This window comes from Brassica oleracea, chromosome C2 (assembly GCF_000695525.1).
Source record: "Brassica oleracea var. oleracea cultivar TO1000 chromosome C2, BOL, whole genome shotgun sequence".
Lineage (NCBI taxonomy): Eukaryota > Viridiplantae > Streptophyta > Magnoliopsida > Brassicales > Brassicaceae > Brassica > Brassica oleracea.
In genome coordinates this window covers 41,653,054-41,680,725 of record NC_027749.1, presented here as the reverse complement: position 1 = coordinate 41,680,725, position 27,672 = coordinate 41,653,054, and the positions used below count along the sequence as shown (strand labels likewise).

The window sequence follows — 27,672 nt, the reverse complement described above, 5'->3', positions numbered from 1 at the left end:
TTTTTGTTTACAATCAAAACTAAACTACAATTTAGTTTCTAATTATACTGTCATAATTAAAATGTTAGTTAAATAATTTCGAAAATATAGCTTTAAAAGATTCTAAAAGATATTTGAAAGATTTGGTTAGACATTTTCTTAAGATATTTATTATTATTTTAAATTAAAAGAAATATATTATAATTAAGTTATGTAAAATTTCATAAATATTTTAAGAATTTTCCAAATAAAAAGAATCACACATAAAAGGTGTCATGATTTCTATTTTAATAGATTATATATAAATAAATCCATATGAATTTTTGAATAACCATATAATGAAAAAGCAAAGGAGAATACAATTTATAAAAACACAAATAAAAATAGAACTCAGTATTGATCCTAACCAAAAAAATATAAATCATTATAAATCTAACAATTTCTTATACTGAGAACTTAAATAGGTCTTTTACAAAAACAAAAAAAGAACTCAAATGGATAAAGATGAGGAATTGGATTATAACTAAGACTTAATTAGTTTTTGTTAATTCTATTTTATTTTAGATATTCAAACAATAAAGTTTAATTTAAATAGCTTCAAAGTCATAAATTATTTCATTTTTTAATTCTGTAAAAAATATACATATATGTACTTTAAAAAAACAACACATGTATATGTACTCAAATAAAATAATATCCAAATTTATATTTTAGTTAAATTTTATGCAAAAACCCGGCGTAGCCCGGGAAAGGTTCTAGTATTAGTTAACGAGGTATAGTGTGCGCTTAACACAGCAGACCATATATAGTCACTGACCAAAGCAGGTAATAGAAGTTGGATTAAAAAAACACAGCGTACCAAGAAGGGCTGGACCTGTAGAGCAAGTGTTGTCGAGGTGATAACAAAAAATAATAATAATAAGAAACTGCGCTTCACAATCAACTTCTATTACCTGATTTGGTCAGTGACTAATATGATTGAGTCCGCTATTACGTTCATCTAAACCGGAGACTACAAACTCTAATCCCCAAGCAGTATATTTATTTATGAGTTATTAACATTGCGGGTCGATTTTAAGATTTTATTGTCACTATTGGACACTTATAGCTACTGGGGTACTTTTTGAATGGTTAATTATACCAATAACTTCCCAACTGTTGCAAACTGAATTGTGATATTTTTTTCTGTTTCCCACTTGTTACGTTTTCTTTTTTTTTTTGTGGGTTTTAAAATATTTTGAATTTTAAATTGACAAAATCACTCTTTCTCTCTCTCTCTTTGTGTTCTCTATTTTCCTCAATTTCCCAGATCTGTGTTAAACTAAACGTCGAACATTTTTTTGGCGAGAAACTTGAAGGTTTAATAATTTGTACAAATGGTTGGGTTTTATGGAATCTTAGGTTTGATGTTGCCCAGATGTGTAAAATACTATGGAACCGATTGACACAAGATAAGAAGAATAAGATGACGTTTTACATTCGTCTCGAATCTTCCAAGGTTCGTCATTTTGGTTTTATCTGTATTTTGAGATTGGTTTTGTTTTCTCTTGAATTAGTCATTAGTTAAGATAAATTTTTGGTTTTGTTTGTATTTTGGATCATTTGTTGCAAGAACCATCTGAGTTTGAATCAGAAACTCTGTTTTTTTCAAGAGAAACAGAGCACCTTCACAATTACACTATACGTTCATAAATATCCCAGAAATTTATCAGTTGGTAACACAATTATATGTTTCAGTATATGTACGATGAAAACTTAATCCACGTGTACACATTTTCAAAGTCTACATGTACACCAGATCACAAAGCTTCACTATCGTATCCACATGTACACCGGCTGGCAAGATCTATGTGTACACCACAATTATCACTTGCGTTAATTGCTTATTTTTATTGATTCCTGAGTGATTGAGTTTTGTTGAATTTGCAGATAATGCCTCGGAAAGCCTTTGTCACCACGAGTGCTTATGTGATTAGCTAAATCCATAGGTAAAGTTTTCGTTTTAGTTTATGTTTATGGTGTGATTGGTTGATTGTGATCTGAAAGCTTTCTTGTGTGGATCCTAGAGCTGCTTTGATGCTGATATTGTGCTCGAAGCTAATTTGTTTCCAGTGATGTAGGGTTATATAGGTTCTGTTCGAAAAAGAAAAAAGAGAATCTATGGACTACAAAAGAGGAGGTTCGATTAAATCTTTTTACTTTCTTCATCTTCTTCTAACCATACGCCATGTCTCCGGCGAATTGATCTCATATGCTTTTTTGTACACATGTACATCAAATGTTTATTGAATTTTTATGTTTACCACTCTGAGATGATGTCCACATGTACACTAACTTGTACTTATCCATGGGTACATTTTGCGGCAGACAAAATTCTTACATCTACCTGTTTTGGATGTCTTTTGATTATGTTTTATTTGCTTTGCAGGATGTGCCGATGAAGATAATGAGATTCTCTTTATGGTAGCAGTTTCTTCTATGTTAACTACAAAAGGAGACCAAAGATGCAAAAATGGGTAGACACTTGCATCGCATCTTGGGGTTACTAGAGGAGGCAAAATCAGTTTCTTTATATTGTAATCTGCTACCGGAACTATTGAACATTCATGTTCGTTTCCTTTTCTAGTATCGGAGAAATTATGATGCTTTTAGAGGTTTTTTTTTTGTTCACTAAACAAGTTTTATTAATTCATAAGAAAAAAATTTAAAAACTTCGCACACAATATCATTGATGAATCATCTGCTCTTACATCTTTGTGGTGTGGATTCTTAAATGCAGTATTAGTCATCGAGGTATATTATAAAGAGTGTACATGTGGATATTGCATATTCATGTACATGTGATACGAGTTTTGCTTTTTTCACGATGATATTTTTTTCCAAGAATGAGAAAAATGGGTTGGTTAAAAAACCTAGTTAAAGTGGATACTTTCACAGATGTACATGTGGACAGCAGATATGTACGTGTGTACATGTGGATACAAGAATGTGCACTTTTTAATATTTTTTTTTTCTTATTCAGACCAGAAAAAAAAAATTTAAAGCAACCTTTCATGGTTGCTGTGATAATGATGCTCTTAGAGTGTAATAATAAACGCATAATGTGACCTCTCGTGTAAATCTTTCTTTATTTATTGTATATGAATCTTTTTGATAGTTATAATACAAGGGTGCCTTGATGTGACTGTGTTTTTGATAAGAGCCGCTGAGAAAGCAGGATGCAGGAGAATATAGGTCCACGTTCTTGTTTAGTCAAATAATTAACAACTATGTAATCTAGACTTGAACATGTCCGGTATTGATGAGTGTAGTTAAAGAATATAACTCCACTTTCATTTTCCTAACTCTATTTAGTTTAGGTAAGATCATTCTCATCCATAAGTCTTTCGAAGAGCTTCTTACAAATAAATTAAAAAATGAGTGACTCTCATGTGTTTGAAAAACTTTGGTTGATACTTGTCAAATTTCTAAAGTTATATTTTCAAATAAAAAGATTTGTAGTGAGAAACGTAAAGAATTTGTAGACTAATGTAGATGCCCTAATGCATTATTAACTATGTTTAGAAATATTGTAATATTCCACTATTTCAAAGTTATATAATCACTAAACACAATTCTTAGCTTTATCATAAGCACAGATCATAGTTATGATCCTATGAACTGGGTAGAAACATAACTCTCACAACACTCTTAGGAGATTCGGCCCTGTTGATCTAGTTGTCACTTGTCAACTAAACCTAGATTCATTATTTGGTTATCGTGAGAGAGTGTGAATGTTATAGTTGCATATGAGTATTCACATATGTATTATTGCATTTCTAAGTGAATCTACTCTTTTGGCACTTGTGGAGTGGACACAAGATCACACACCATATCTTTAGAATATCTCGCTATTATAATTTTTACAGCTGTTTAAACTACAAAAAAAAATGTGAAGTAACATGGGTAAGATGTCGTTACCAAGGACAAGTACAGAATAATTAATAAACGGATTTGATTTGTGTATATGTAAGCAAAGGCAGTTTTAAGCTTTTAACTAACAAAATGGAACAAGCTAGCGAAAAGGTTAGACTTTTGGATGGTTACGTAACTAACAGAAACGCATCCCAACAACCTTCGGACAGAGCAACTATGGTCGGAAACTCCGGCGATCAATCTGTAGATTCTGGCCAATCCCGTCTCAAGGAGCTCGGCTACAAGCAAGAACTCAAGCGTGACCTCTCGTCTGTCTCCTCTCTTTTGTTTTGTCTCTTTCTGAATTTCAGTTTTATCTCTAAAGCTTAAAACATTTGATTTTCAGGGTCTTCTCCAACTTCGCCATCTCCTTCTCCATCGTCTCTGTGCTCACCGGGATCACCACCATGTACAGCACTGGCTTGAGATTCGGCGGCACAGTCACTCTTGTCTACGGATGGTTCGTGGCTGGAGCTTTTACTATGTGTGTGGGGCTGTCAATGGCTGAGATCTGCTCCTCTTACCCAACCTCTGGTGGTCTCTACTACTGGAGTGCTATGCTCGCTGGCCCACGATGGGCTCCTCTTGCCTCTTGGTTGACCGGCTGGTACACACTCTGCATGAATCTTCGCTTCTTCTCTGAATCTATTGGAAGCAAGAGTCTCTCTAATGTCGTGTGTTGTTTTTTTCACAATCTTTCAGGTTCAACATCGTTGGTCAGGTGTGTCTAATAGTTCTGACAAGACTTCACTTTATAGATCACTGTTGTGACTGTCTAAAAGTTATAGGTTGTGTTGTGTGTTTGCAGTGGGCAGTGACGGCGAGCGTTGATTTCTCTCTAGCACAGCTGATTCAAGTGATCGTGCTTCTCTCCACCGGCGGCAAAAACGGCGGAGGATATGAAGGATCTGACTATGTTGTGATTGCCATCCATGGGGGAATCTTGTTCATACATGCACTTCTGAACAGCCTCCCTATCTCTGTCTTGTCTTTCGTTGGACAGATTGCTGCTCTCTGGAACCTACTCGGTATGTTTGTGTTTATGTCTCATTGTCTCAACACGAGCAAGCAAGTAAATGATCTGTTTTGTTATTCAGGTGTCTTGGTGCTCATGATTCTGATTCCTTTGGTCTCTACGGAAAGAGCAACAACTAAGTTTGTCTTCACCCATTTCAACACTGACAATGAAGTCGGCATTACCAGTTACGTTTACATATTCGTCTTGGGGCTCCTCATGAGCCAGTACACCATCACAGGATATGATGCATCTGCCCATATGGTGAGTTTTGAAACAAATGGGTTCTGTTTTTTTAATGATTGTGTTAAGCTTTTCTTGATGATTTAATAAGATGCAATTGTTGTAGACCGAGGAGACAATTGATGCAGACAAGAATGGGCCAAGAGGAATAATCAGTGCAATTGGGATATCAATTCTGTTTGGATGGGGTTATATATTGGGCATAAGCTATACGGTCATAGACATACCTTACCTTCTGAGTGAAACTAATAACTCTGGTGGGTACGCCATTGCTGAGATCTTCTACTTAGCTTTCAAGAGCAGGTTTGGAAGTGGTACTGGAGGGATTGTGTGCTTGGGCATTGTTGCGGTTGCTGTGTTTTTCTGTGGCATGAGCTCTGTCACCAGCAACTCTAGGTATGTACTTGTGCTTGGTTTGAGACTTGAAAGCATTGTTTGCATTTTTTTCTTGAATGAATAGGAGGTTCTCCCTCTAGGAGACCCATACCATTTTAAATTCGTTCTAATCGTTTGCATTTTGGATTTTGACCATATGCATGCATGTGTTTGGGCTACATCAGGATGGCTTATGCGTTTTCTAGAGATGGGGCAATGCCATTGTCTCCCTTATGGCACAAAGTGAACAGCAAAGAGGTTCCTATTAACGCGGTCTGGCTCTCCGCTTCCATATCATTCTGTATGGCCCTCACTGTAAGTCCTTATCTCTGTCTCTTTATGAGTTAAGATTTTCTGTCTGATGTGATGAAAAACTGGCAGTCACTGGGGAGCATAGTGGCGTTCCAAGCAATGGTGTCAATAGCAACTATTGGACTGTACATAGCATACGCAATACCGATCCTTCTTAGAGTGACATTGTCACGCCACACCTTTGTTGCTGGACCATTCAGCCTTGGGGGCTACGGAATGGTGGTTGGGTGGGTGGCAGTCATATGGGTTGCAACCATCTCCGTTCTCTTCTCACTTCCCGTGGCGTATCCCATAACGGCCGAGACACTCAACTACACTCCGGTGGCAGTCGCTGGTGTGTTGGCCATAATCCTCTCGTATTGGCTTCTAAGTGCACGCCATTGGTTTACTGGACCGGTCTCCAACATTCTTGGCTGAAACAACTTGATAGTCTTGTGGGTTGTTTCATGTTTTGTTGCTCTTATTCATATATTAAAGGCATTCTAGCTGTAATTTACCTTTTATATGTACAACAAGCAAGAGCACCCCCACATTCCTATACTATAAAGTTTAACTTAAATTAACAAATATAGTAATAATCAATACTTGAAGGACATTATAAGATACGCTAAGAGGGGTTGAACATCTCACATTCCTATACTAGTATAAAGTTTAAGTAGGGGTTATTGGTTTTAGTATTTTAGTGGATTTAGAAAAAAAATTTGGATTTACAAATCATTGACAAATCCTTTGATTTCAAAATCAAACAAACAATTTTATAAATGAATGTAATGGTTTTGAAACTAATTCATCATCATCTTCATGCGATATATATTTTCTTTCTTCTGAAATATCTTGATATCAAAGAAATTCTGGCTTCATATTTGATAATGTATATATTTGATAAAAAGCTTAAAACCTATCAAAACAACTAACTTAAACTAACTAATGGAGTAGTAATCAACTCATAGTCCTTAAATGACATTAAAATGAGACCTTTGGTATGGTAAAAAAATTTAAAATAGATACACCAGAAGGGCATTCTAGCTGTAATTTACCTTTTATATGTACAACAAGCAAGAGCATCCCCACATTCCTATACTATAAAGTTTAACTTAAATTAACAAATACAGTAATAATCAATACTTGAAGGACATTAAAAGATACGCCAAGAGGGGTTGAACATCTCACATTCCTATACTAGTATAAAGTTTAACTTAAACTAACTAATGGAGTAGTAATCAACTCATAGTCCTTAAATGACATTAAAATGAGACCTTTAGGTATGGTAAACAAATTTAAAATAGATACACCAGAAGGGTAAAAACAAAAACGCTAGAAGGAGGGGTCGAACCTCCGACCTTGTGGTTAACAGCCACACGCTCTAACCAACTGAGCTATTCCAGCTTCACGTTAACTTGAAACAAATAATGTTAATAATCGTTTACTATACTTGCCAAAACTTGATTTGCAAAACGGACGTCAAAACTACAGTAATTTAGTTTTTTTCTCCCCCGTCAAGAGACATGTTAGATTAATATTAGTCTTAGTATATTTGTAGCCTTTTACTTCTTAATTTGTGATCTTGTAATGTATTTGTTTTTCTAAGGTTTCAGATACCCTGTAACATATAAAATTGATCGTGATACAAGTTGAGATAAGGAGTGTTTTGAAGCAACGTTAATTTAACATCCACATTAACATCTGTGGATCTATAAAACGCGAAAAAACATGTAGAAGTCAACAATCAAAAGAGAAAATCTACTTAGCTGTTTGTGGTTTGTTCAAAGTTCCATAGTCCGTACTTTACATACGCATTCAAGAGTACTTTGAGTTGTTTTGGCCTTTGGATATTATTTTTATTTATTTGCTTGTTTTCTCAAAATCACTCTTGACCAATTTATATTTTTTTTTTCGGCAACCACCATGTTTTATTAATTCAAGACAAAAAAGTTAGCTTGTGAAGCCAACCATGTCGGAACCAAATCGTTTACATGGGAAAAGATAGAGTTTTGTAGGCAAGCTCTTTTAGCAAGGAGGTCGGCTCTTACATTACGAATACATGCAATAAAGGAAATGAAAAATTCAGTAAACTCAGAAACCAAAAAGGTAAATTCATTCCATTCTGAAGCCAAACTTTGCCAATCTTCTTCATCATTTATCAGCTTCACTAGCTGTAGACAGTCCGATTCAAAGGACATCGAAGTAAAACCCAACTGCAGAGAATGTTTCATTGCACATAGCAAGGAATTAAACTTTGCGTGTAGTGGGGAAGAGACCTGATTAATCCCAATGAAGCCATAGGTATGAGACCCTGGTCCAAACTCAAGAACAGAACCTCCTCCAAAGACGTTTGAATTTGTCACCCAAGATGCATCCACTTGGCATCAAGGTAATGGTGATTCATTCAAAGCATCTCCGTTTGGTGCTGTCGTTGGCACTATCTGAGATACGACTACTTGTGCCACACGCCATTCTTATTCTTCTCGCGTCGCATGGCCTGCTGTATCCGGCGGTAATATATCTTTGCCATTGAAGACTTTCTCGTTCCGTGCTTTCCAGATAAACCACATTATCCATGGAAATCGTGCCATCACTGTATCAGGGGCTCCCATCTTTTTTTGCTCGAAGAAGTAGGTAATCAAAGTTTTCAACTAGGAAACCACTCGGAAAAGAGCCCGGAGATGATGGAATATCCGAAAGGGCCCAGGTTTGAAGGGCGGGTGGGCATAGGAACAAACAATGGTTAGTCGTTTCTTCTTCACATCCGCATCTTGGGCAACTGCGATCTGTCCCACAATGTCTATCCACAAGCCGGCTGCAGGTCGCGATACACTCAGAAAGAGCTTGCCATAAGAAATGTTTGATCTTGCGAGATGTCTTTAGCTTCCATATCATTGCTTTTAGGAGATTCGTCGTCGGTTCCGAAGCTTTTTGCACCGCTTTGTCCTCCTTAATCTGTGAGGCCAGTTCATAACCAGACTTGACGGTATATTGGCCTGACTTCGTATGGATCCAACAGTACCCATCTTCTTTAGCAAAATAGCTCGGTCGTATACTCCGTATTAACGGGATGTCTCATGGATCTATCAGCGCCTCAAGGATATCAGTTCTCCACTGTTTCGAGGTCTCGTCAATGAGATGGCTGACCATCAGGTCGTGCTCGCGGTAGACGCCCGCGTCCAGAGCTGGTCTTGCCGGGGATGTCGGGATCCACGGGTCTAACCAGACACATGTGTTACGTCCCATGCCTATCGTCTTACGCAATCCTTCACGTAGTAGGTTTTGTGCTGCTAGGATGCTTCTCCATCCATATGATGGAGAGTTTGACGATTTAACCTCCATAGGACTAGAATGCCGGTAATATCTTCCTTTCAGTACACGAGAAAGTAAGGAATTAGGATGGTGCAGGAGCCTCCATAGTTGCTTAGCTAATAAGGCTAGGTTAAAGTCATGGAGATCTCTGAATCCTAAGCCTCCTTTATCAAAGGGCAAGCAAATTTTCTCCCAAGCAATCCAATGAAGTCCTTTGTTATTAGCCTTTGTACTCCACCAAAATTTTGCTATTGCACCCTAGAGCTTAGCTATGATCTCTTTTGGTAGGGGAAGCATGTCATTACGTACGTAGGCAGGGCTTGGGCTACTGATTTTAGAAGAACTTCTTTACCTCCTTTAGATAGTATCTTGCCGACCAGGAGTTAATCCGATCATTCAGACGGTCTCTAATGAAGGCAAAAACTTGACGTTTTGATCCACATATTTTCTCAGGCAACCCTAGATACATCCCCATACCACCTTCTCTTTGGATGCCTAGAGTCTGTTTAAGATCTCTTTTGGTAGGAGGAAGCATGTCATTACGTACGTAGGCAGGGCTTGGGCTACTGATTTTAGAAGAACTTCTTTACCTCCTTTAGATAGTATCTTGCCGACCAGGAGTTAATCCGATCATTCAGACGGTCTCTAATGAAGGCAAAAACTTGACGTTTTGATCCACATATTTTCTCAGGCAACCCTAGATACATCCCCATACCACCTTCTCTTTGGATGCCTAGAGCCCGTTTAAGAGCTCTTTTTGTGTCCTGATCCACTTTACTACCGCACAAGATTGATGATTTTCCAAGGTTTAATTGCTGCCTAGAAGCTCTCCCATACAAGTGTATGATCCTTATCAACTCAGCACATTGTTGGACATCGGATTTACAGAAAAAAAGAGAGTCGTCTGCAAAAAGAAGATGTGATACCGCCGGACTCACCCTAGCAATTTTTAAACCTGTTATCCGACCCTCCTCTTCAGCCCCTCGCAGCTGTGATATGAGAGCCTCTGTCAAGAGAATAAAAAGAAAAGGTGAGAGAGGGTCTCCCTGGCGTAGTCCACGCGATGGTTGAACATTGCCCTTTGGTTCTCCATTTAGCAGGATTTGATATGAAACCGAGGAGACACACCATCGAATCCAAGAAACCTATATCTCTGCAAAGCCCATTTTCAATAAAAGTGCTTCGAGGAAATTCCATTCGACACGATCGTAGGCTTTGCTCATATCCGTCTTAATCGCCACAGACTTCACTTTACACATCGGGTTAGTACGCAGGGCATGGAAGGCTTCTTGCGCCAGCAAAATACTGTCTGATATAAGTCGTTCCGCTACAAAGGCGGATTGAGTCTCTGAAATAAGTTTCGGGAGAAGTTTTTTCAGACGGGAACATAAGATTTTTGAGATAATCTTGTAGCTAACATTGCATAGACTGATTGGTCGGAACTCCGCCATATCACTCGGCCTCTCTGTCTTAGGGATTAAGCAAATGTTTGTCTGATTAAGTCGAGGGTCAAAAGCACTAGCGTCGAAGAAGTTCCTGACCGTACCTATTATTTTTTTTTTCGTGACCTCCCAAAACCGTTGGTAGAACAAGCTAGTCATGCCATCCGGGCCTGGTGCCTTATCGGGATTAATATGATCGATGGCCTTCTTTATTTCTTCATCAGTTGGGGTTCGTGTTAAAGACTCGTTCATAGCTAGTGTTACTTTCACAGTAATATACCGGAGAGCTTCCTCAAAGTCTCCCACCACCGATGAGGTAAAGAGATTTTGGAAATACTCAATAGCAACCTTCTCAATACTTTCTTCACTTTCTGCCCATCATCCGTCCGGCTTTTTCAGTTTTGTGATGCGATTACGGGCCCGTCTTTGTTTGGTAATAGCATGAAAGAACTTTGTATTCTTGTCGCCATCTTTTAACCATAACGATCGACTCTTCTGTCTCCAATAAAGCTCCTCTTCCCGGAAGGTTGTGCATAAGTTCCATTTCAGATTTAGAAGTTCTTCGCTTGTGGCCGTGTCATCGGTTTGGGCCCTCTCCAATTGTTCCTTTATTATCTCGATCTTCTTTTGCGTGTTGGAGGGGTTGGCTTTTCTCCATCTTGATATTGCACGTCGCACATCACATAACTTGATATGGAGGGCTCGATGTCCTTCAGCCTCTTCAGGTCCCCAGCCTTCTTTGATTGCTTCCTTTAATCCATCCTTATATCAAATTTAAAGCTTCTATGGAGTCGTACTGTTTGTGATTGGACCCGCGTTAGGATGGGACGATGGTCAGAGCCGCATAGTTTCAGATACTCCACATTGGTGTGGGAAAAAAGATGGTGCCACTCTACATTACCGATAGTGCGGTCTAAACGGCATTGGACTTTACCGCACTAACGGTACCCTAACCATGACATCGGGTTGCCCTTATACGGGAAATCAATCATACCACAGTCAGCAAGCATGGCTTTGAAAGCAAGGAAAGAAGTCTCTGGTCGTTTAATTCCCCCCTTTTTCTCATGTTTACCGGTGATCTCATTGAAATCTCCACTCATCAGCCACGCACCGGTCCTGGTGGAACTCATACGGGTCAATCTTTCCCATACATAATCTCGGCACTCAACGACCGGATCGCCATAAACAAAAGTTATGAAAACTTTGTGTTACTCTATGGTAGCTGCAATATCAATCATGCGTTTATTGAAATAGAGAATCGACACACCATAAGAATCGATATAAAAAAGTGTCAGTCCACCGCTTCTACCTTTTGGTTCCATGGTGAACAATTTATTATAACCGAAAGAAACTTGAAATTCTTGCAAAAAAGAACGAGTGTTTTTTGTTTCAGAAAGGAAAAGAAAAGAAGGTGCGAAAAAACGATGTAACTCCCGGAGATGTTGCTTGGTCAAATAGGCTCCGGCCCCTTGACAATTCCATGAAATTGTATTCATATCATCTTACTGGGTGGTTTCTGGGACCCCACCAAACCTGAAACAAAAGACAACATCTTACTTTTAGCAGATGTCAACACCTCACTACGAGGGACAGCAAGAGAGTTAGATTTTTTTGTATTACCCGAGCCTCTCTTTCTCGGGGATGGACGGCCTCTTAAGGCGTACAGCTTCTTGGTGGCTTGTGCTCCCTTCAAATCCGAGCTTTGGCTTTTCTTTCTGTCCTCTGCACCACTCGTCATGTCTTGCTTGAAGCCTGCTTTCTTGATTCTAGGTAAGTCAGTCTTCTTTTTCTGCACCTGGTCCGTGATGATAGGTTGCATTGTGGCTTCATCCATTGTTGTTGTTCCATTTGATTTATTCTCAGCATTTTCTGGAGAGAGTTGAGATATAGCCTCTATGATCTCAGCATCGTAGCCCGACTCATCTACTAGAAGGTCATCATTTTGAAGCATAGTTTCGTCCATAACTACGTCTCCAAACTCATCCACGAGCTTATCTACCTCTGCTTCCTCCTCTCTAGTTAAGACTATATCGTCTATATGGCTAGATTCCATCAGATTAGCTAATTCTAAGCAAGGTTCCATGGGTTCATCCTTAAGTCTAGGCGGAGAAGTTACAGACCTGGGAGCTGGAGGGGGCGACCGAGTCCTTACCTCTCTGATTACAACTGTACCTCTGTCCCTGTTTAAGACCGCATGTGGCGTCCGTTGGAGAGCCGAGCTAGGGGTTTGAGCCGCTGGTTCTTCCTGCATTATTGCTTTTCCTTTGAGGCGTCTCAATTTTTTCTTAGCAGTTTCGTTCCTGTGGATCACAAGAACTTCATTACCTTGTCCAGTCATACCGCTACATTCATGTAGCCCTCTTGATATAGTTTGTTGCGACTCCGATTTTTCAGGGGTGGAGGCTCTCTGAAGCCTCGAGTTTGTAACAGTTCTTGAGGGACTATTACTTTTGCCGTTTATCTGAGCTCTAGGTCTCCAAGCTTGTTAGGAAGCTTGGGACTGGTGAGAGTTGTGACGCTCCCTTGATTGGTGTAAATCACGTCCTCTTTGTCGATCCATCGAGTTTTGCCTCGGACGAGGATTATGCACCGTTGTTTTTCTCTTATCCTGTCCCGTTGGACGATCATCAAGTCGATTCCACACTGTTGTTTTTTCTTGGTGACGAGGGTATCGTATCTCTTTTGTCTCCCTCCATCTCTCCGACGTCTTCAGAGGACCGTCTCGACTCGACGTGGTTTTTGAGTTCCAGTAGTTTTCTGATTCTTTATGTCTCTTTCCATCTCTGGATTGTCCAGGATATCCCCCCCCCCCACCCCCGATTTGGTGATCTTTGGTAGCCGTCACCATTGGGGGACCGAGGTCTCTTATTATTCAGCACATTTCCTCTGTTGCTTCCATTGTTTCCCATCGGTCCGGTCAGAGCTAGTTTGGCGTCAGCATGTGGTCCAGTTGTTCCTGATGAATTTAACTCTCGTAGTTCTTTGATTTTTTTCTCACGCTCTTCCGGAGACACTTCCGTGCAGGAGTAGATATCATGAGAAATACGCTTGCACCCGAAGCAGTGGCAGTTGAGACCTTTCCAACATCTCCATTTGGAAAACCTCATCTTGCCTCCTGCTTAAGAGGTCTATCAGCATCGATAAAAACTTGAATACGAGCATTCTTTGCACCAATGTTCTCCTTCTTCCCCAAAGCTTTAGCAATTTCATTGAAAGTACCATCATTCCAAAAGTGGACATGAACTCTAGTGATGTTAATCCAGAAGGGGGTAATATTGGGGAAATCTTCACTTGTGGATGGTTCCCAATGTTCCAGAGCGAAGATCCAGTGGTTGAAGTGACATGGTCTCTTGTTCAAGACCATGAGGAGATCTTCTTCCTAATCAAAGTCGAACTGAAATCGGTCGTTACCCAGGTTCGTACCACTAGCTCTCCCCTCCACATTCCAGATGCGTGCTCTCGGGAGAAGGGCAAGCATTGCTTCGACGCTTCTTCCTTTCCTATGGATGACTCTTCCGATTAGGGTATTTTTGAAACGTTCAGACGCAGCAGTTAGGTCACATGCTGGAATACAGATGATCTCATCCTCCTCTGTCAGATCCAGAGGGCGCCGTGCCGAGGAAGAGTTTCCTCCTTGTCGGATTAGGTTTGACTGTAAGCTCATCGTTCTAACTTTAGGCGATCAAAAAACTCACTTCGTAGCAGAAGCTAGAGAAATCCCAGGGAAGCTTTTAGGGTTACTTGGAAATAACAGATCTGATTTTAGAGTTATAAAGGCAAAGGTCGTAGCAGAATGCTAGAAATCAGTTCGTTTAAAGGCGGCTATAACCTCACAAAGCCCAGCAAGAAGTGTAGAGTAGTCTTCCTTGCGTAGGAGGTAAGGTTACGTCGGTATTTGTCCTCAGGCGCCGTCAAACTTTTGGATCTGACAAATCGCCTATCTAATTCTTGACCAATTTATATATGAAAAAAAAAAGAGATAATTCTATGCAATTATATATTTTTTTGGTGTAGGAAAATATTCTGTTGTTTCAACTTGCGCACTACACTATAGGTCTACACCCTTCTCAAGTCCATTGCTCCGAAAAATACAAAACCTCACGTTTCGTAGCTTGAAAACAGTGTTTTTAAAACCGGACCGGAAGCTTAACCGGAAATATTTTGGGTCACGGTTCAATATGGTTCGACCGAATCAAACCTGGTTCAATAATATGGTTTAATATTTTTTTAGTATGTAAATATAAAAGTAATATTAGTAAACATGATGCACAGTTAAAATATACATCAATTTTGAACATAAAATATTATAAATATAAATTAGTTTCTTGTTTATATGGATGGTTTATAGATTTTCGATAGTTTAGTGGTTTTTATTGATTTAATAATTTTGAAATATAATCCGGCTATGTGGCCGGTTCATGGTCGAACCAATTACTAGACCAACCCGGCTATATAACCGGTTCAAGGCAGACATTTCCCATTTTGGGTTTTACAATTGAATGGCTGTGATTTCATTGACTTTTTTATGCAAAAATAAGATTAATTGCAGTAAGGCATGTGATATGCAAATTGCCATGTTTAGCTGTTTTTTCTCTTATACGTTATTTGATTATTCCTAGTTCTGAGTTGATAACATTTTACAACCACTACATTTTAATGTGATTCATTTAGCTCTTCGATGTTACTTGGGTTTGGGTGGGTATTTACTTGGTTAAGCTTCTGGTTGGGTTAAGCTTAGTTTAAGGTAAAATTTTGGGTTTAGTGGCCCGCTCGGTGGCATTTGTTCTAAAAAATATTTTTTTCTTCAGTTTAGTACAGAGCAATGATTAACAACGATCTTAAGGTACCCAATTACAAAGGATATTAACAACGATCTTAAGATCTCAAGAAATCACCGTAGGCCTTAATAAAGAGCACTACACAGAGGCAATGCTACCAACTAGGGCTACTACCAACATCCAAACCAAAGACTTGACAAATGATCTTAAGAGCGTGATTAACCCGGGGTTCTTATAATGGAATTCTAGCGGAAGTTAAAAAATTGTTTCTTAACTTTTAACTAAAACAGCTAAAAACAGCTAAAAACCGGTTCTTAAAGTCTTTATTTAAGAACTGGTTCTTAGTTTTTTTAGTTAAAAGTTAAGAAACAGTTTCTTAACTTCCGCTAAGAATTACGTTAAAAAAAATCTCGGGTTAATCAATGGTCTAAGCTGCCCCATTGCTCTTTGATTTGAAAACAATATATTTTTCAAAGATAAATGCAAAGGGTGGAAGGAGAAGAAAGAAGTGCAAAACTTAAGACATCGTGGTCCCATCACATGGCAAATGCTGATGACTTGCTGCTGGTGTTTTTACTCGCAGGATTCAAGGTGTCATATCCCAAAAAAAAAAAAAAAATGAAGAGAGTAAAATGCAAATATTACTAGTTCTTTATCTACGCAGGAACAATTATAAATCCATGCGTATAGCAAGCTTTCGTTTTTGTTAATTCTCTGAACAACACAAACACTTCATACAAAAAAATTTACATGTGCGAAAATTTGAATAACAAAAGAACCTCTCCGATCTGATCTGAGAGATTCCTCAAAAAAAAAAAAAAATATATATATATATATGTATGAGAAATTCGAAGAATCCCCTTTTGAATAAAATAATAATAAGCACCACCCAAATCCCTAAAACAAAGAAAGAGGAGAAAGCCGCGAGATTAAAAAAAACGCCCAAACTCTTCTTCTCTCTTTCCCTTTGTTCATCAGACAATGAAGAACTCACTCAGATGCAGTGGCTGCTTCTGAGAGAAGAGAGACCGATTCACATCCTCCTCCACGACCAGGCAACGGAGATCTACAAAGCGGACAATTGAAATTGAGATGTTGGAGCCAACCTTCCAAACACTGTTTGTGAAACACGTGCCTGCAACCCAGCTTCCTCACTTCTTCTCCGGTCTTGAGTGTAGACAAACACACGATGCAATCGGTGGCGTTGGCGGCGGTGTCGGCGTATCGGTATGAGAAGAGACGATTGAGTTTGAGCTGGTCGGCGAGTACGGCGAGGTTCGCGAGTCCTGAGGAAGCGGAGGGAGAAGCTACTTCTTCGACGGCGGAGGAAGAGGAGGAGAAGCGGAGGAAGAAAGAGCGGACGTGTTTGAACAAAGTAGCGAGGAGTGCGAGGAGCATGAGAGGGATTGAATCTGATGAAACGTCAGAGAGTTGACCTTGTAACCCCATCTTCTTCTTCGAGAGAGATTATTTTAGAGAGAGTGTGTTTGCTGCTGTTGCTGAAGAATTCGATATTGAACGATTTGCTATTTTCTTTTAATCTGCATCTGCTCTCTTCTTTATATGGAGGAGATGAAGAGAGAGAGAGAGATGAATAATGACACAGGCCACGTGTTACGGGACCCTTCCCTATTTGCTTTTTGTTTAGAGTTTAACCCTATCAACATCAGTCCTTCTCTTCTTTTCTGTCTTCATACTATTCACCCCCACATACTTTCATTTTGTTACAAAATATGCCAACATAATTTTGTATTTTCATTTTCTCCCCCATCCCGAATTTTTTTTCGATTTTATGAAATTAGTAGGAAGAAAGTCAAAAGCGGTTCCTGGTTGAACTCAATTTACACGGAATGATGAATGGCTCTCTTGTATCTTATAGCTTACCTTTGGCTACTCCGTATTCTCAAACACCAAAGAAACTCAAAGGCCTTCATTGAATTGAGTTTTGGAACCACAAAAAGAACAAACTGAAAGTATGATGACATCGAATGTGTCACGGTTCTTGTATTACGTGGTATTTCATGGTAACACCCATATGTTTCTTCTTATATAAATTATCAAAAATCTCAACCCGTTTATTCACTAACCACAAGACTAAAATTTCAAGATTATCTAATCAGAATTTTAGGTTATATGTTCAAATTCCATATAATAGTTAAATGATATGAGCTCACAAACACACACACACACAGGCTTCACAAACACGGAAGAGGATGATGATGGCTTTCTTGTATTTTAGCTACTCCGTATTCTCAAAGACCAAACAAAATTTAAAAGGCATTCAATGATTGAGTTTCGGAACCAGAGAAAAACTGAAGGTATGATGGCATCTAATGTGTCACGGTTCTTGTGTTACGTGGTGTTTCATGGTATAACACACAAATGGTTATTCCTTCTAAATCACATTTAGCTCTATGTTTATTCCAAATCTACCTATTATTATGGATCAATTTTAAGTATTCTCGAACATGGATAAAGTTGTAACAGCGTCGACCTTCGTTAGATTATACACTTTAATTATCCAAGTACTGTGACATTTAGTATTTTTTAAACGGCTAAATGCATTTAATAATTCATGTATATACGTTTATACATTTATTTACTAAAGTTTATAACAATTACACAAAATAAAAAGAAATTGGACGGCGCTTTGCTGATTATTCTTTGATTAACAACTGACAGGGAACCAACTAATTAATTATGCCTTGTGGGTTATTTCTTATGATTATTATGTAAACTTTGATCTAGCTATTCAAGTATTCATTTGTGGACTCGACGAAGATTTTAGCACGATCCCCGCCTCGTTTGTTGTCTCCCGCGTTACGTATCTATTACTTGTAAATTGTAATGCTCTGATATGAATATCGAGTTATTTCATATCAGTTTCTAACTTTCTATTGATTCAAGCAAATTCTATTATTTAATTCGTGCTACCTATGATGAGTTTTTCTTTCTTTTTTTTTCTTTTAAATTACGTAGTAGTACTTTTTATGCTAAAAATGTTTTAGCTAAAAATGCAAAGTCTAAGAAAATATAGTACTCTAAATATATTTTTTTTGTTTTTTTTTGAAACATTATTCAATATTTGAATACAATTTAACAAATCATAAAATACTGCAGAATAGAAATAGTTCCAAGAATCAAATAATTTTCTTTTTTCACAAAAAGTAAAGTACCTTTATAAATAAAATACATAAATATTTTATATCGTGAGACAGGAGTAATATTACATTAATGATCATAAGTAATAAGTTTTGGAGAAAAAAAACATAATTAAATGGAATATAAAATGGATGGAGATGCCTAATTAGGTGTCCCGCCGTCCAAAAAGATATGGAGATCCAAGGGACTCTTAAAAATAGACACAAATTGGGATTAAGATATCTGGTTTAGTCATGGCATTAGCCAAGCATTGACAACCACATCGACTCTCTTTGAGAACATCATAATTTACATCACAATTAGTAAGTAAATCATAATTTAAACCACTCACCACCTCCTCCACATCTCGTCATCTTCATTCCTTGGTTGTGATTCCATTGGAATCTTTCTTGGGTAGTATAACGTGTGCGTTTCTTTATCTATCCTCACTTTTTATACAATCAAACCATCTTATGTATATATATGTTGCATGAAACATTATTTGTTTTTGAAAATACACAATTTAGTATGTAACTTATTGATTCTTTATTTCAAGATTTGTTTTGTTGTGTGTTGCCGTTTTTAAATATTAGTACTTTTCTCAAAATTAAGCTAAAATTACACTGTTTCAAAAAGTAGAAAAACCAATACTAAGTTTTATCTCAAAAAGCAATACTAAGATCCATTCATATTTTAAATATGATAAAGAAAAGGTCAATCAGATATGCTAATTAGACTGATCATGAGAAAGACATAAGAAGTATTTATCCTAGTCCTTGAAATGTATATATTATTTGGTTTCTAAATCACAAAAATAATCTTTATATATAAAGAAAGCTTTGGATCCTTCCTAGAGTGTCCACCTCAGCTGCCAGCGCACAAATTCGAGTCCTATAGTCTCGACACGTGTCCTCTTTCTAAACGCTCCGTTTCATTTAAATCAGAGTGTGATCGTATGGGCTTTACATGTTAACGGACCGTAATGTTATTTTATTAGCCCAGTCCGAAAAGTTGAACAGGTATGAATATCCAAACGCAACGTTTTTGCTATTAGAGTTACACCCATCTCACATTCGCCGTTGCAGACGAAAACTCGATATTGGGTTCCGACTGTGATGTTTCACCTTCTTCTTTATCATTCCGTCAGATACACGATCCTGTTCATCTTCCTGATTGAGAGAAACTGGAAACGTTTTCTGGTTACGCTCAAGCGAAGAGTCGTCTACAATTGAGGCATCAGCTATTGACGGTCTATAATTCATTGCTTTCCCATTTACTGCGATCATCATAATCTTCAGCTATAAAAAGGTATGTTTTGCCCCATGAAATTCATCCGTTCTTTCTTCTCATTCATAAGCTTTTTAAGAAATATACCTTTGAAAATGGCTAACCCCTCTGTCCTCCTTGCCGATTGAACGCCGGCGGTTGTCCCTCCACCGTCGATGTCCGCCTCCTTAGTTTTTGAGAAATCAGGAGTGTGAATTGCGGCGGCGACCTAATGGGGTTCACATGCTCCTCCTCGAAGCTCAGGTAAATCCACCGTCAAAATCATCATGTATTTGGGAGATGATAATTATTTTGTTTGTTGATTATGTTTCGCGTTCTTCATGTATTGATTATTATACTTTTAAACCTAACTTTTCTTTTAAACCTAACTTTTCTTTTAATGGAGATCCATTTGTTCATGTCGTTCATTATCAAAAAAAAATTCCATAAGCTTCTGTTATCTTAAATAATTGGACAATGATTATTGTTTTGTCTGTTGATTCTGTTTCGCTTTATTCGTAAATTCATTATCAAGCTTTTAATCCAAACATTTAATTTGAATGGGATCCATTTGTTTATTTCTTGATTATCAGAAAATCTTCCCCGAAGTTTCTTTTATATAGTTGATGATGAAATTGGCGATCTTTATATGTATTAAAACATTATTTTGAGGAGTTAGAGGAAGAGTCCCCAAAGGATAACTCCGTCGTAGTGGTATGTTACTTCTGCCACACCTCTTATACTATAACATTTCAAGAAAGGTTTTCTATTCTTTAATGCTGAAATTGATTTATCTTGATGGCAGTATGTGTTACCCTACGAGCTTCGCCGTAACCAACGAAGTTGAAAACACCGACTCTGACCAGACATTAGCGTGACGACCATTCACATTGACAAAAAGGTTTTCACCGTCAAATAAACACCAGTCATTGACTTACCGAGAGATATTGAAGCTGAGATGAGAAGATGAAGGCTTGAACTTAGGCAAACCATGGACATGTACAGCTCAGCGTCGAAAGAAGCACTTAATACAAAAGGACGGTTAGAAATATAGGTGTCAAGCAGGGAGAGTTGATGATGAGCAAGCTGCTCCGTCTACATAGGTGTCAAGCAGGGATAGTTGATGATGAGCAAGCTGCTCCGTCTACAACTTTATGACTCCCGTATTTCTCTTGAAAAATTAGCATAAGCTGTGGAGAATGTAAGAAGCTCGAAGATTTGAGGAAGCTAGGAGTGCTGAAGCGACAGTCCTGGCTATTCCAAAGATGGAGAAGGCAAGTCTAGAGCTACAATGGAAGCAAGTGAAAAAGCGCAGATGATGGTGGAACTAGAAGGAAGCAAGCTGAAATGAAAAAAAAAAAGGGAATCGCACGAGAAATACGGTGGTTTAATTATTTCGTACATAACGATGTCTGGTACAAAAGATAAACTTGATTACAACCCTATTGCCATTAGTCTTTCGCTTTCGTACGTGTCCTGCATATGGGTATTTGGTGTATGAGTTCATGGAAAATGGAAAATGGGAGCTTAGAGGAAAGACTTTCAAAATAAATTACTTTACCTGAAATACACGATACAATTACAAATCATTAAAATAATATCAGATAAAACTCACACAACGTAAAACATTTCCCGTAACATATCTTCTCGATAAATGACACCTGCTAACCTAATAAAAACAATCAGAGCGTTGACACATTTGAAAAGATATTCGTGCAAGCACACCTCTTATTTAGTATATAAAAAATTAAATCTAATAACAAATATCAAAACTAATGTTATACTATTAATAAAGCTGAATCCTTTATTTTCCTGATGAAATTTCATCAAAAGAAGTTGTCTAAAAATTTAACACTATAATTTGTAAAAGTTTATTAAGTATTCCACGTTTGCATCATCTTATTGTTTTAAACCAAATTTATTGATAAAATATTTAATAATCCAAAAAAAAAAATTTTGATCAATTTTTTAAAAATCTAACAGAACATTGACATCAATCTAAAATAATATTTTGGCACAAATTAATCCGAGATTTTTGTACTAAATTTTTATTTTGCTTATTATCAAAACTATTAGTACAGTAGAATAAACAAATAAATTATGTAAAACTATTATGTATTCATAAAAATGTCTTCAATATTAAGATAAACATAATCTATTATAAGAATAACAAAACATACACAATGAAAACTAATATTACCTTAAATTAAAATAAGCTAAACATTTGGAAATATTCGTTAACATTAATTATATATTTTTATATTTTTCGGCCAACCCTAGTTATACATAATATTTAGCTTTCAAACTATCGTTGTTTCTGACCTTGTGAAATTTAAGCCGACTTTACTACTAACTCATTCTATGACGGTTGAAGATCTAGGTAAATTCACAAAGATTTCATGTTAGATTCCATTGTAAACAAAGTCGTTGAGTATGTGATCACTTGATTTTTAGAAATAACCCGAATGCAATTCGAGGTGGGTTTAACAAAATATTTTGTGTTTAGATAAAGCAGGATTTTATCCAGACATCGGTGCCAATAAAATAACTGTTAAGATTTGCACGTTAGTGTGTTCTTACATAAAAAATGTGTTTCACGTAACTCTAGAAACCAAAATCCAGCTCCATTATTGGTAGTCGATGATCAGTGCTCTAATTGTGACCAATCTATAGGTCGTTCTTGTGTTTAATCAAACAATAAACATCAATTTAAGTTGGGTAAGTAAAGAATGAAAAGGACAAACGAAGAAGGGATGAAGAAAGGACAAAGGTTTGTAGAAGAATTGCCAAACAAGCAACAACGTGGTCCTCTATGCCTCTCCCCACGCACCAACTCGACTGGTGTAACTTCTACGTTAACAATTAACTATTTTTCCTGGACTGGAAAATCATCAGCAAATTGATTTTAAAAATCGTATTAGAAAATAATAGAGCGTGGTGAAGTGTGAACACAAGCACCTAGAAAGATCTGAGAGTCAATTCTTCTGGGTGACATGTGCAATGTGAACTGAACTGCATCAAGACGCGTTTAGGTTTATCGTTTAATTAAAATGCTTAGCTATCATCAATATCATGACCAAAATGTTTAATCAAAGATCTTCGAAAACACCACATTTTATTTATTCCAAGACTTGTCGGCAGTGTAGAAGAAGACTCTAGAAGATTTAGGTTGATTATTATGAATGACTATAAATAAGTATGAGGCTTATGCCATTCATTTAAAAGCAGATAAAGGAGCTTAAAGCATGTTTTTAAAAATCAAAATTGTTTGTATTATATGGAGGTTTGTAAAGCATGTTTTGAAGAAAACTAACCTGATTAAGATTGACATTATGTTAATGTTCTTTTCCACTAGACCCTTTAGCGAAAGAAGGAAATTGCGTTAAGAGTTCGCAATCTATTACTATAAAGAAGATTATTCCTTCTTTCTCATGCTGGTATGTCAGTAAATAGGACAAGGATGAGCCGCCACGTGTCCTCTTCCCATAACTAATACTCTATTTTCGTTTAGGTTTCAGATGGGCTTTACATGAGTGGAGATTTTCTTGGTTTTAAATATAGTTATTTGGGCTTAGAACTAAGATAATCTTGGCCCGTTAAGAGCTTTCGCGCTTTGAAGACATGAAGTTGCTACTAATCATTTGTGATTCTTCTTCGCGGAGGTTTTACTGTCCCAATCACTCATTCAATTCTTATCTCTCTTCCAAGACGGTGTATCTCTATCTATAAAAAGCGAAGGATTCATCCCTTGAGAATCATCCTTTTGAACGCCTCTCGGTTTCCGCCATTGTAGTAGGTGGATTCTCAGCCATTCTCTTTAGTTTGATCTGTACGGTCGAGCCTAGCATCAACAATCGGAGCCATAACAACCCTCGATTGGATCACCGGAACCCTGAACTCATCCCCTCCGTGGATCCACAAGTGGTTTCCGTCTTCTGTCGGGGCTGGCGATTGCTCCGGGAATAAAGTGAACGAATGAGACGGCAGAGAGAATAAGCTGAGGAAAAACTCAAGCTTTTGGAAAAGGATAGAAAACGGCGCAGACGGTGGGGATGTGAAAGCCGTAGGGATTTGTTGAAGACATAGTGTGTGAGGCCTGATGTGATATTAGCTGAGGGAGAAGAAGACTGTGATGATCAGGATGATGATGTGTTATTGCAATAAGATAAGAACGAGGAAGTTTGATATCTGATGAAGTTATCAGCCTTTTTGTATATCAAGTATGGAAATAATTTTTTTTGATTATGTGATCACATGAATTCCCAACTAAAATAATTTTCACTAATAAAACGTAACTCTGTTCTTCTTAAAAATCTAGCGATTTTTATGTTCTGAGATTTTGCTCACAAGAAGTCATTTCCGATGTACAAAGGGGAGGGTTGTGGTGGAGGAAGAGCTTCAGCTATTGAACAAGCCTAATCATGTATCGACACCAAGGAGGATGAGAATCAGTGTGAAAAAGCAGGCTATGGCCAGGTCCTGCATGAGCCCTTTCTGAAATTATTAAAGCATGAAGAAGGAGATGAATTGGAGGTTTCCCAGGGGACGGAGAGACTCGTCGTGGAGTATATATTATGATCCCAAACCAGGTGAATTTGTGGTTGGTGTTGTGGATCTGTGGTTTCTAGTAACGAGAACAAACTCGATGTGAGTATAGTTGCGGACATGTTGGGGACCATGTTGACGAAGGATAAAGTTCCATTGTACGACAAATAATTTGATTACTTTTTCTGTTATTTAAAGTGCGGTGCTGAAGAATTCTTGGTTCATGGTAAAATGGAGATTGTTAAGGATGATGGTGTTTAAGTTGTGTAGTTTCCAAGGCAAGGCATGCCTGTGGTGGAGATAGGTCTAATGATCTTTGCAGATGTTTTAGGGAGGACGTTGAGTGGAAGGTCTTTGCTTTCTTCTAGACGCTACTTTAGGAGAATAGCTTGACATCAAGTGAGGCAGGACTCTTTCGGTTCCTTGATTTCAAGAACTGTTCTTGGTTGATGTATCAAGAAGATTCTAATGAAAAGTAGGTTGTTATGTGGCAGATCAAGCAGCTTAATGAGCCCACTGACGATAACTGAGTGGAATAATATCTCTCATCAGAATTGAGGTAGACTTTACATGTTGCTTAGAGTTCATGCCATTTAAGTGGATTTAATAGTTAGTTTTTTGTTTAATCTCAGGGCTTGAGAGGTTCTATATAGTTGAAGGAAAAAGTAAGACAAGAGTTTCTTTTTCTGCTGACCCGCAGTAAGCTTTTTGGTTTCACTGTTTCTAGGATGGAAGCATGATAAAGGAAAACGTCCCTCATTTGAAGAGTTTCAGAGATAAAATGGAGTTGTCTTCAAAGTTGACGAACTCGAGATACAAGGCGGACAAAGCGAGAAGTTGCAAGGATGTGTTAAAAACTGGGTAGTAGTAAACTATGACAAGACAAATCATAAAAAAATTGGATGCTAAATGATGACGGAAAGACATATGGAATGAGGGAAGTCCATGATTGTGTGTGATAACAATAAAAAGTACAAAAGAATAAAGTTTGAGGTCATAAGGGATTTCACTAGGACCCCTTTTCATGATTTTCACTCTTAATACTATAGATTTTTATCTTTCAACATGAGGCATTAGATGTGTCAAGATGAGGGAAATGCGGCATTATGCGCAGAATAGCCTTTCAAAGCATACATGAATGATGCTTTGACTTTCGGGAAGAATCATAATTTTTTTTCTTACGTCTAAACTGGCAGATATGAGTTTCAAAAGAATAGAAGATAATGCAGAAATAGTTAACCAACTACTTTTTAATGATCGTGATTGAAATTGAACTAAACAATATAACACGGTTTCTTATTTTCCGTCCACTGATATATGGAAGAAGTAAACTTTTTGAATATCTACAAGGTGAGAGGCCAGTGGGGGCGTAAGTAGCATCGAGTAATCTTCTTATACATAGGAAAAGCTTCGCTTATTATGAATAAGAAGGAAGAAAAAAAAAACCGAAGAGTCAGGTCTTTCAATTGAGATACGGTTTCCCGGTTTAAAAGATTTAAAGCAAACTTTGGGTGGTGTTTTTCTTTAAAAAAGAAAATTTGTTCTTTGGTTTTATTTGGTTTCCGTCTTATTCTATCTGTAATGTGGTGTGTTTTTTTTAAGATTTAAAGCAAACTTTGGGTGTTTTTTTCTAAAAATAAAATTTGTTCTTTGGTTTTATTTGGTTTGCGTCTTATGAACTGGTTTGGAGACCAGCAATACATTTGTCGTTCAGGCATTTTTTTTACTCGATTTATTCTTTATTATAAAATAGTTTGGTTATTTTTTATTATAAAATAGTTTGGTTTACTTAAAAATAAACCGTTTAAACAACCAGTTTCAATCAAAAGCCATGTTTAGCAATTTCATTTCTCTTAATTATGTTGTAATTTTTTGTTAAACAATTATGTTGCAATTTGATCAATAAAATTTTTTAAAACCGTTTTCTACGCAACAATCTAGCTAAGAAAATTTTGGTTTCTTTGGTTAGTCTAATAAAAGAACTTTGGTACTCTATCAAACCAAATTATATAGCCGTAAATTTAGTTAGCCAAAATAATCTATTGTCGTTTGACATAGAAAATGTAAACAGACGATTTCTACAAAAATAAATAAATACTGTCTTTGAAAACAGATGCAAGAGAAATATGAACTCAATGACTCTAAATACATAACCAAGTTTTAAATAAGTTTTAAATTTTAACAATTGTCTATATGAAAACCTAAATAAATAAGATAAAAGTATTCAATGCATACAAAAAGTTTAATTAATTTTAATTTCACATTTCTCATCCTTCTTTAGTTTCAAAAATTGAAAATACAGCAAATACTGAGTTTTAATTATTTCAAAAGTTGGACTACACAATGAATAAATATAAAACAATACTAAATTAGCAATAATACTAAAAATTTGATCATTTTTAGTTATATAATTAAAATTTAGTGTTGACAACAGAATCATAATCACACTTAATTTAACATAAAAAAAATTTACGTACAATTATATTTTTTTATAAAATCAATCCATCAAATCATGTGCGCAGGACGAGTCTTCCCTGGTTAATATAATAAGAAAGAAAGAAAGAGAGTCGTATACACAATAATTAATTATTAGGTGATATCCGCGCCTTGCGCGGAATGAATAGACTAAAATATCGAAGTTATATTGTTATATTTTAGTTGTCCAGAAAAAAATAGTGTTATATTTTATTAAAATTATATTGGTTCTGGAGTACATAAAAATTGTAGAAAAATAAAAATAAATTGAAGTAAATAATATTGGGTTAAAAAAGCAAATAATATGAATTTTATAATTTAGTGGACTGATTAGGACTCGAAATTGTAAAAGAGACCAATTATTAAACCTTAATATCCATTATGAGTCAAAATACATGGTTTGGGTTAACTCTTAGTCACTTGAGATATCCATATTTTGTGAACTAAACTCAATCACAATACCTAAGAAGATTGGAAGCTGAATCGAGTGACTCAAATCTCGGGAAATTCGAACCGATAGATTGTAAATTGACAAAGGCCCTATCAACAAATCTCCATATTTAAAAGAAGTCCATATTAAATGATATTTGACTTCAAACTTAACCGGAAATAATTAAATAAATTTCCAAATTTAATGTTTATCACCATTTATGTTAATTTCGTAATAAAAAAAATTTGTTGCAAAAGTTAAGGGATTCAAAGAAATTTATTATGTCATTCCTTTTTGATTTTATTTTGCAATCACTCAAGATTAGGTTTAACTTTTTTATATACAACGTTTTGATTTTACAATATAATTGAGTTTATATTGTCCATGCATAACATGAATGTCACATATCCCATAAAATACATA

The 27,672-nt window shown here is 36.8% G+C and overlaps 2 protein-coding genes, 1 long non-coding RNA gene and 1 other non-coding gene across 5 annotated transcripts; 2 read left to right on the top strand and 2 right to left on the bottom strand.

The window, feature by feature from the left end:
- Positions 1 to 1,239: 1,239 nt before the first annotated feature.
- Positions 1,240 to 2,667, top strand: LOC106326020. 2 transcript variants are annotated; one of them, XR_001267117.1, is made up of 4 exons: positions 1,240 to 1,477; positions 1,717 to 1,967; positions 2,100 to 2,158; positions 2,408 to 2,667. It is a non-coding gene; the product is annotated as an uncharacterized LOC106326020 (long non-coding RNA). The 2 variants fall into 2 exon arrangements; XR_001267116.1 differs by having other exon boundaries at positions 1,717 to 2,158.
- A 1,370-nt stretch (positions 2,668 to 4,037) lies between these two features.
- LOC106322957 (amino-acid permease BAT1-like) lies at positions 4,038 to 6,436 on the top strand (the record flags this gene model as incomplete). The annotated part of the gene is given in 8 exon segments (XM_013761104.1): positions 4,038 to 4,202; positions 4,280 to 4,540; positions 4,636 to 4,654; positions 4,742 to 4,961; positions 5,031 to 5,212; positions 5,298 to 5,587; positions 5,752 to 5,881; positions 5,948 to 6,436. Coding segments are annotated over 8 exon segments (1,615 nt in total), but the record flags the coding sequence as incomplete, so codon positions are not given.
- Positions 6,437 to 7,190: 754 nt separating this feature from the next.
- TRNAN-GUU lies at positions 7,191 to 7,264 on the bottom strand. The gene has a single exon. It is a non-coding gene; the product is annotated as a tRNA-Asn (tRNA).
- Positions 7,265 to 16,257: 8,993 nt separating this feature from the next.
- On the bottom strand, positions 16,258 to 16,992 carry LOC106325081 (probable E3 ubiquitin-protein ligase RHA2B). The gene has a single exon (XM_013763107.1). It carries the CDS (start codon positions 16,839 to 16,841, stop codon positions 16,383 to 16,385), a length of 459 nt encoding a protein of 152 aa, XP_013618561.1. The 5' UTR covers positions 16,842 to 16,992; the 3' UTR covers positions 16,258 to 16,382.
- Positions 16,993 to 27,672: the final 10,680 nt, after the last annotated feature.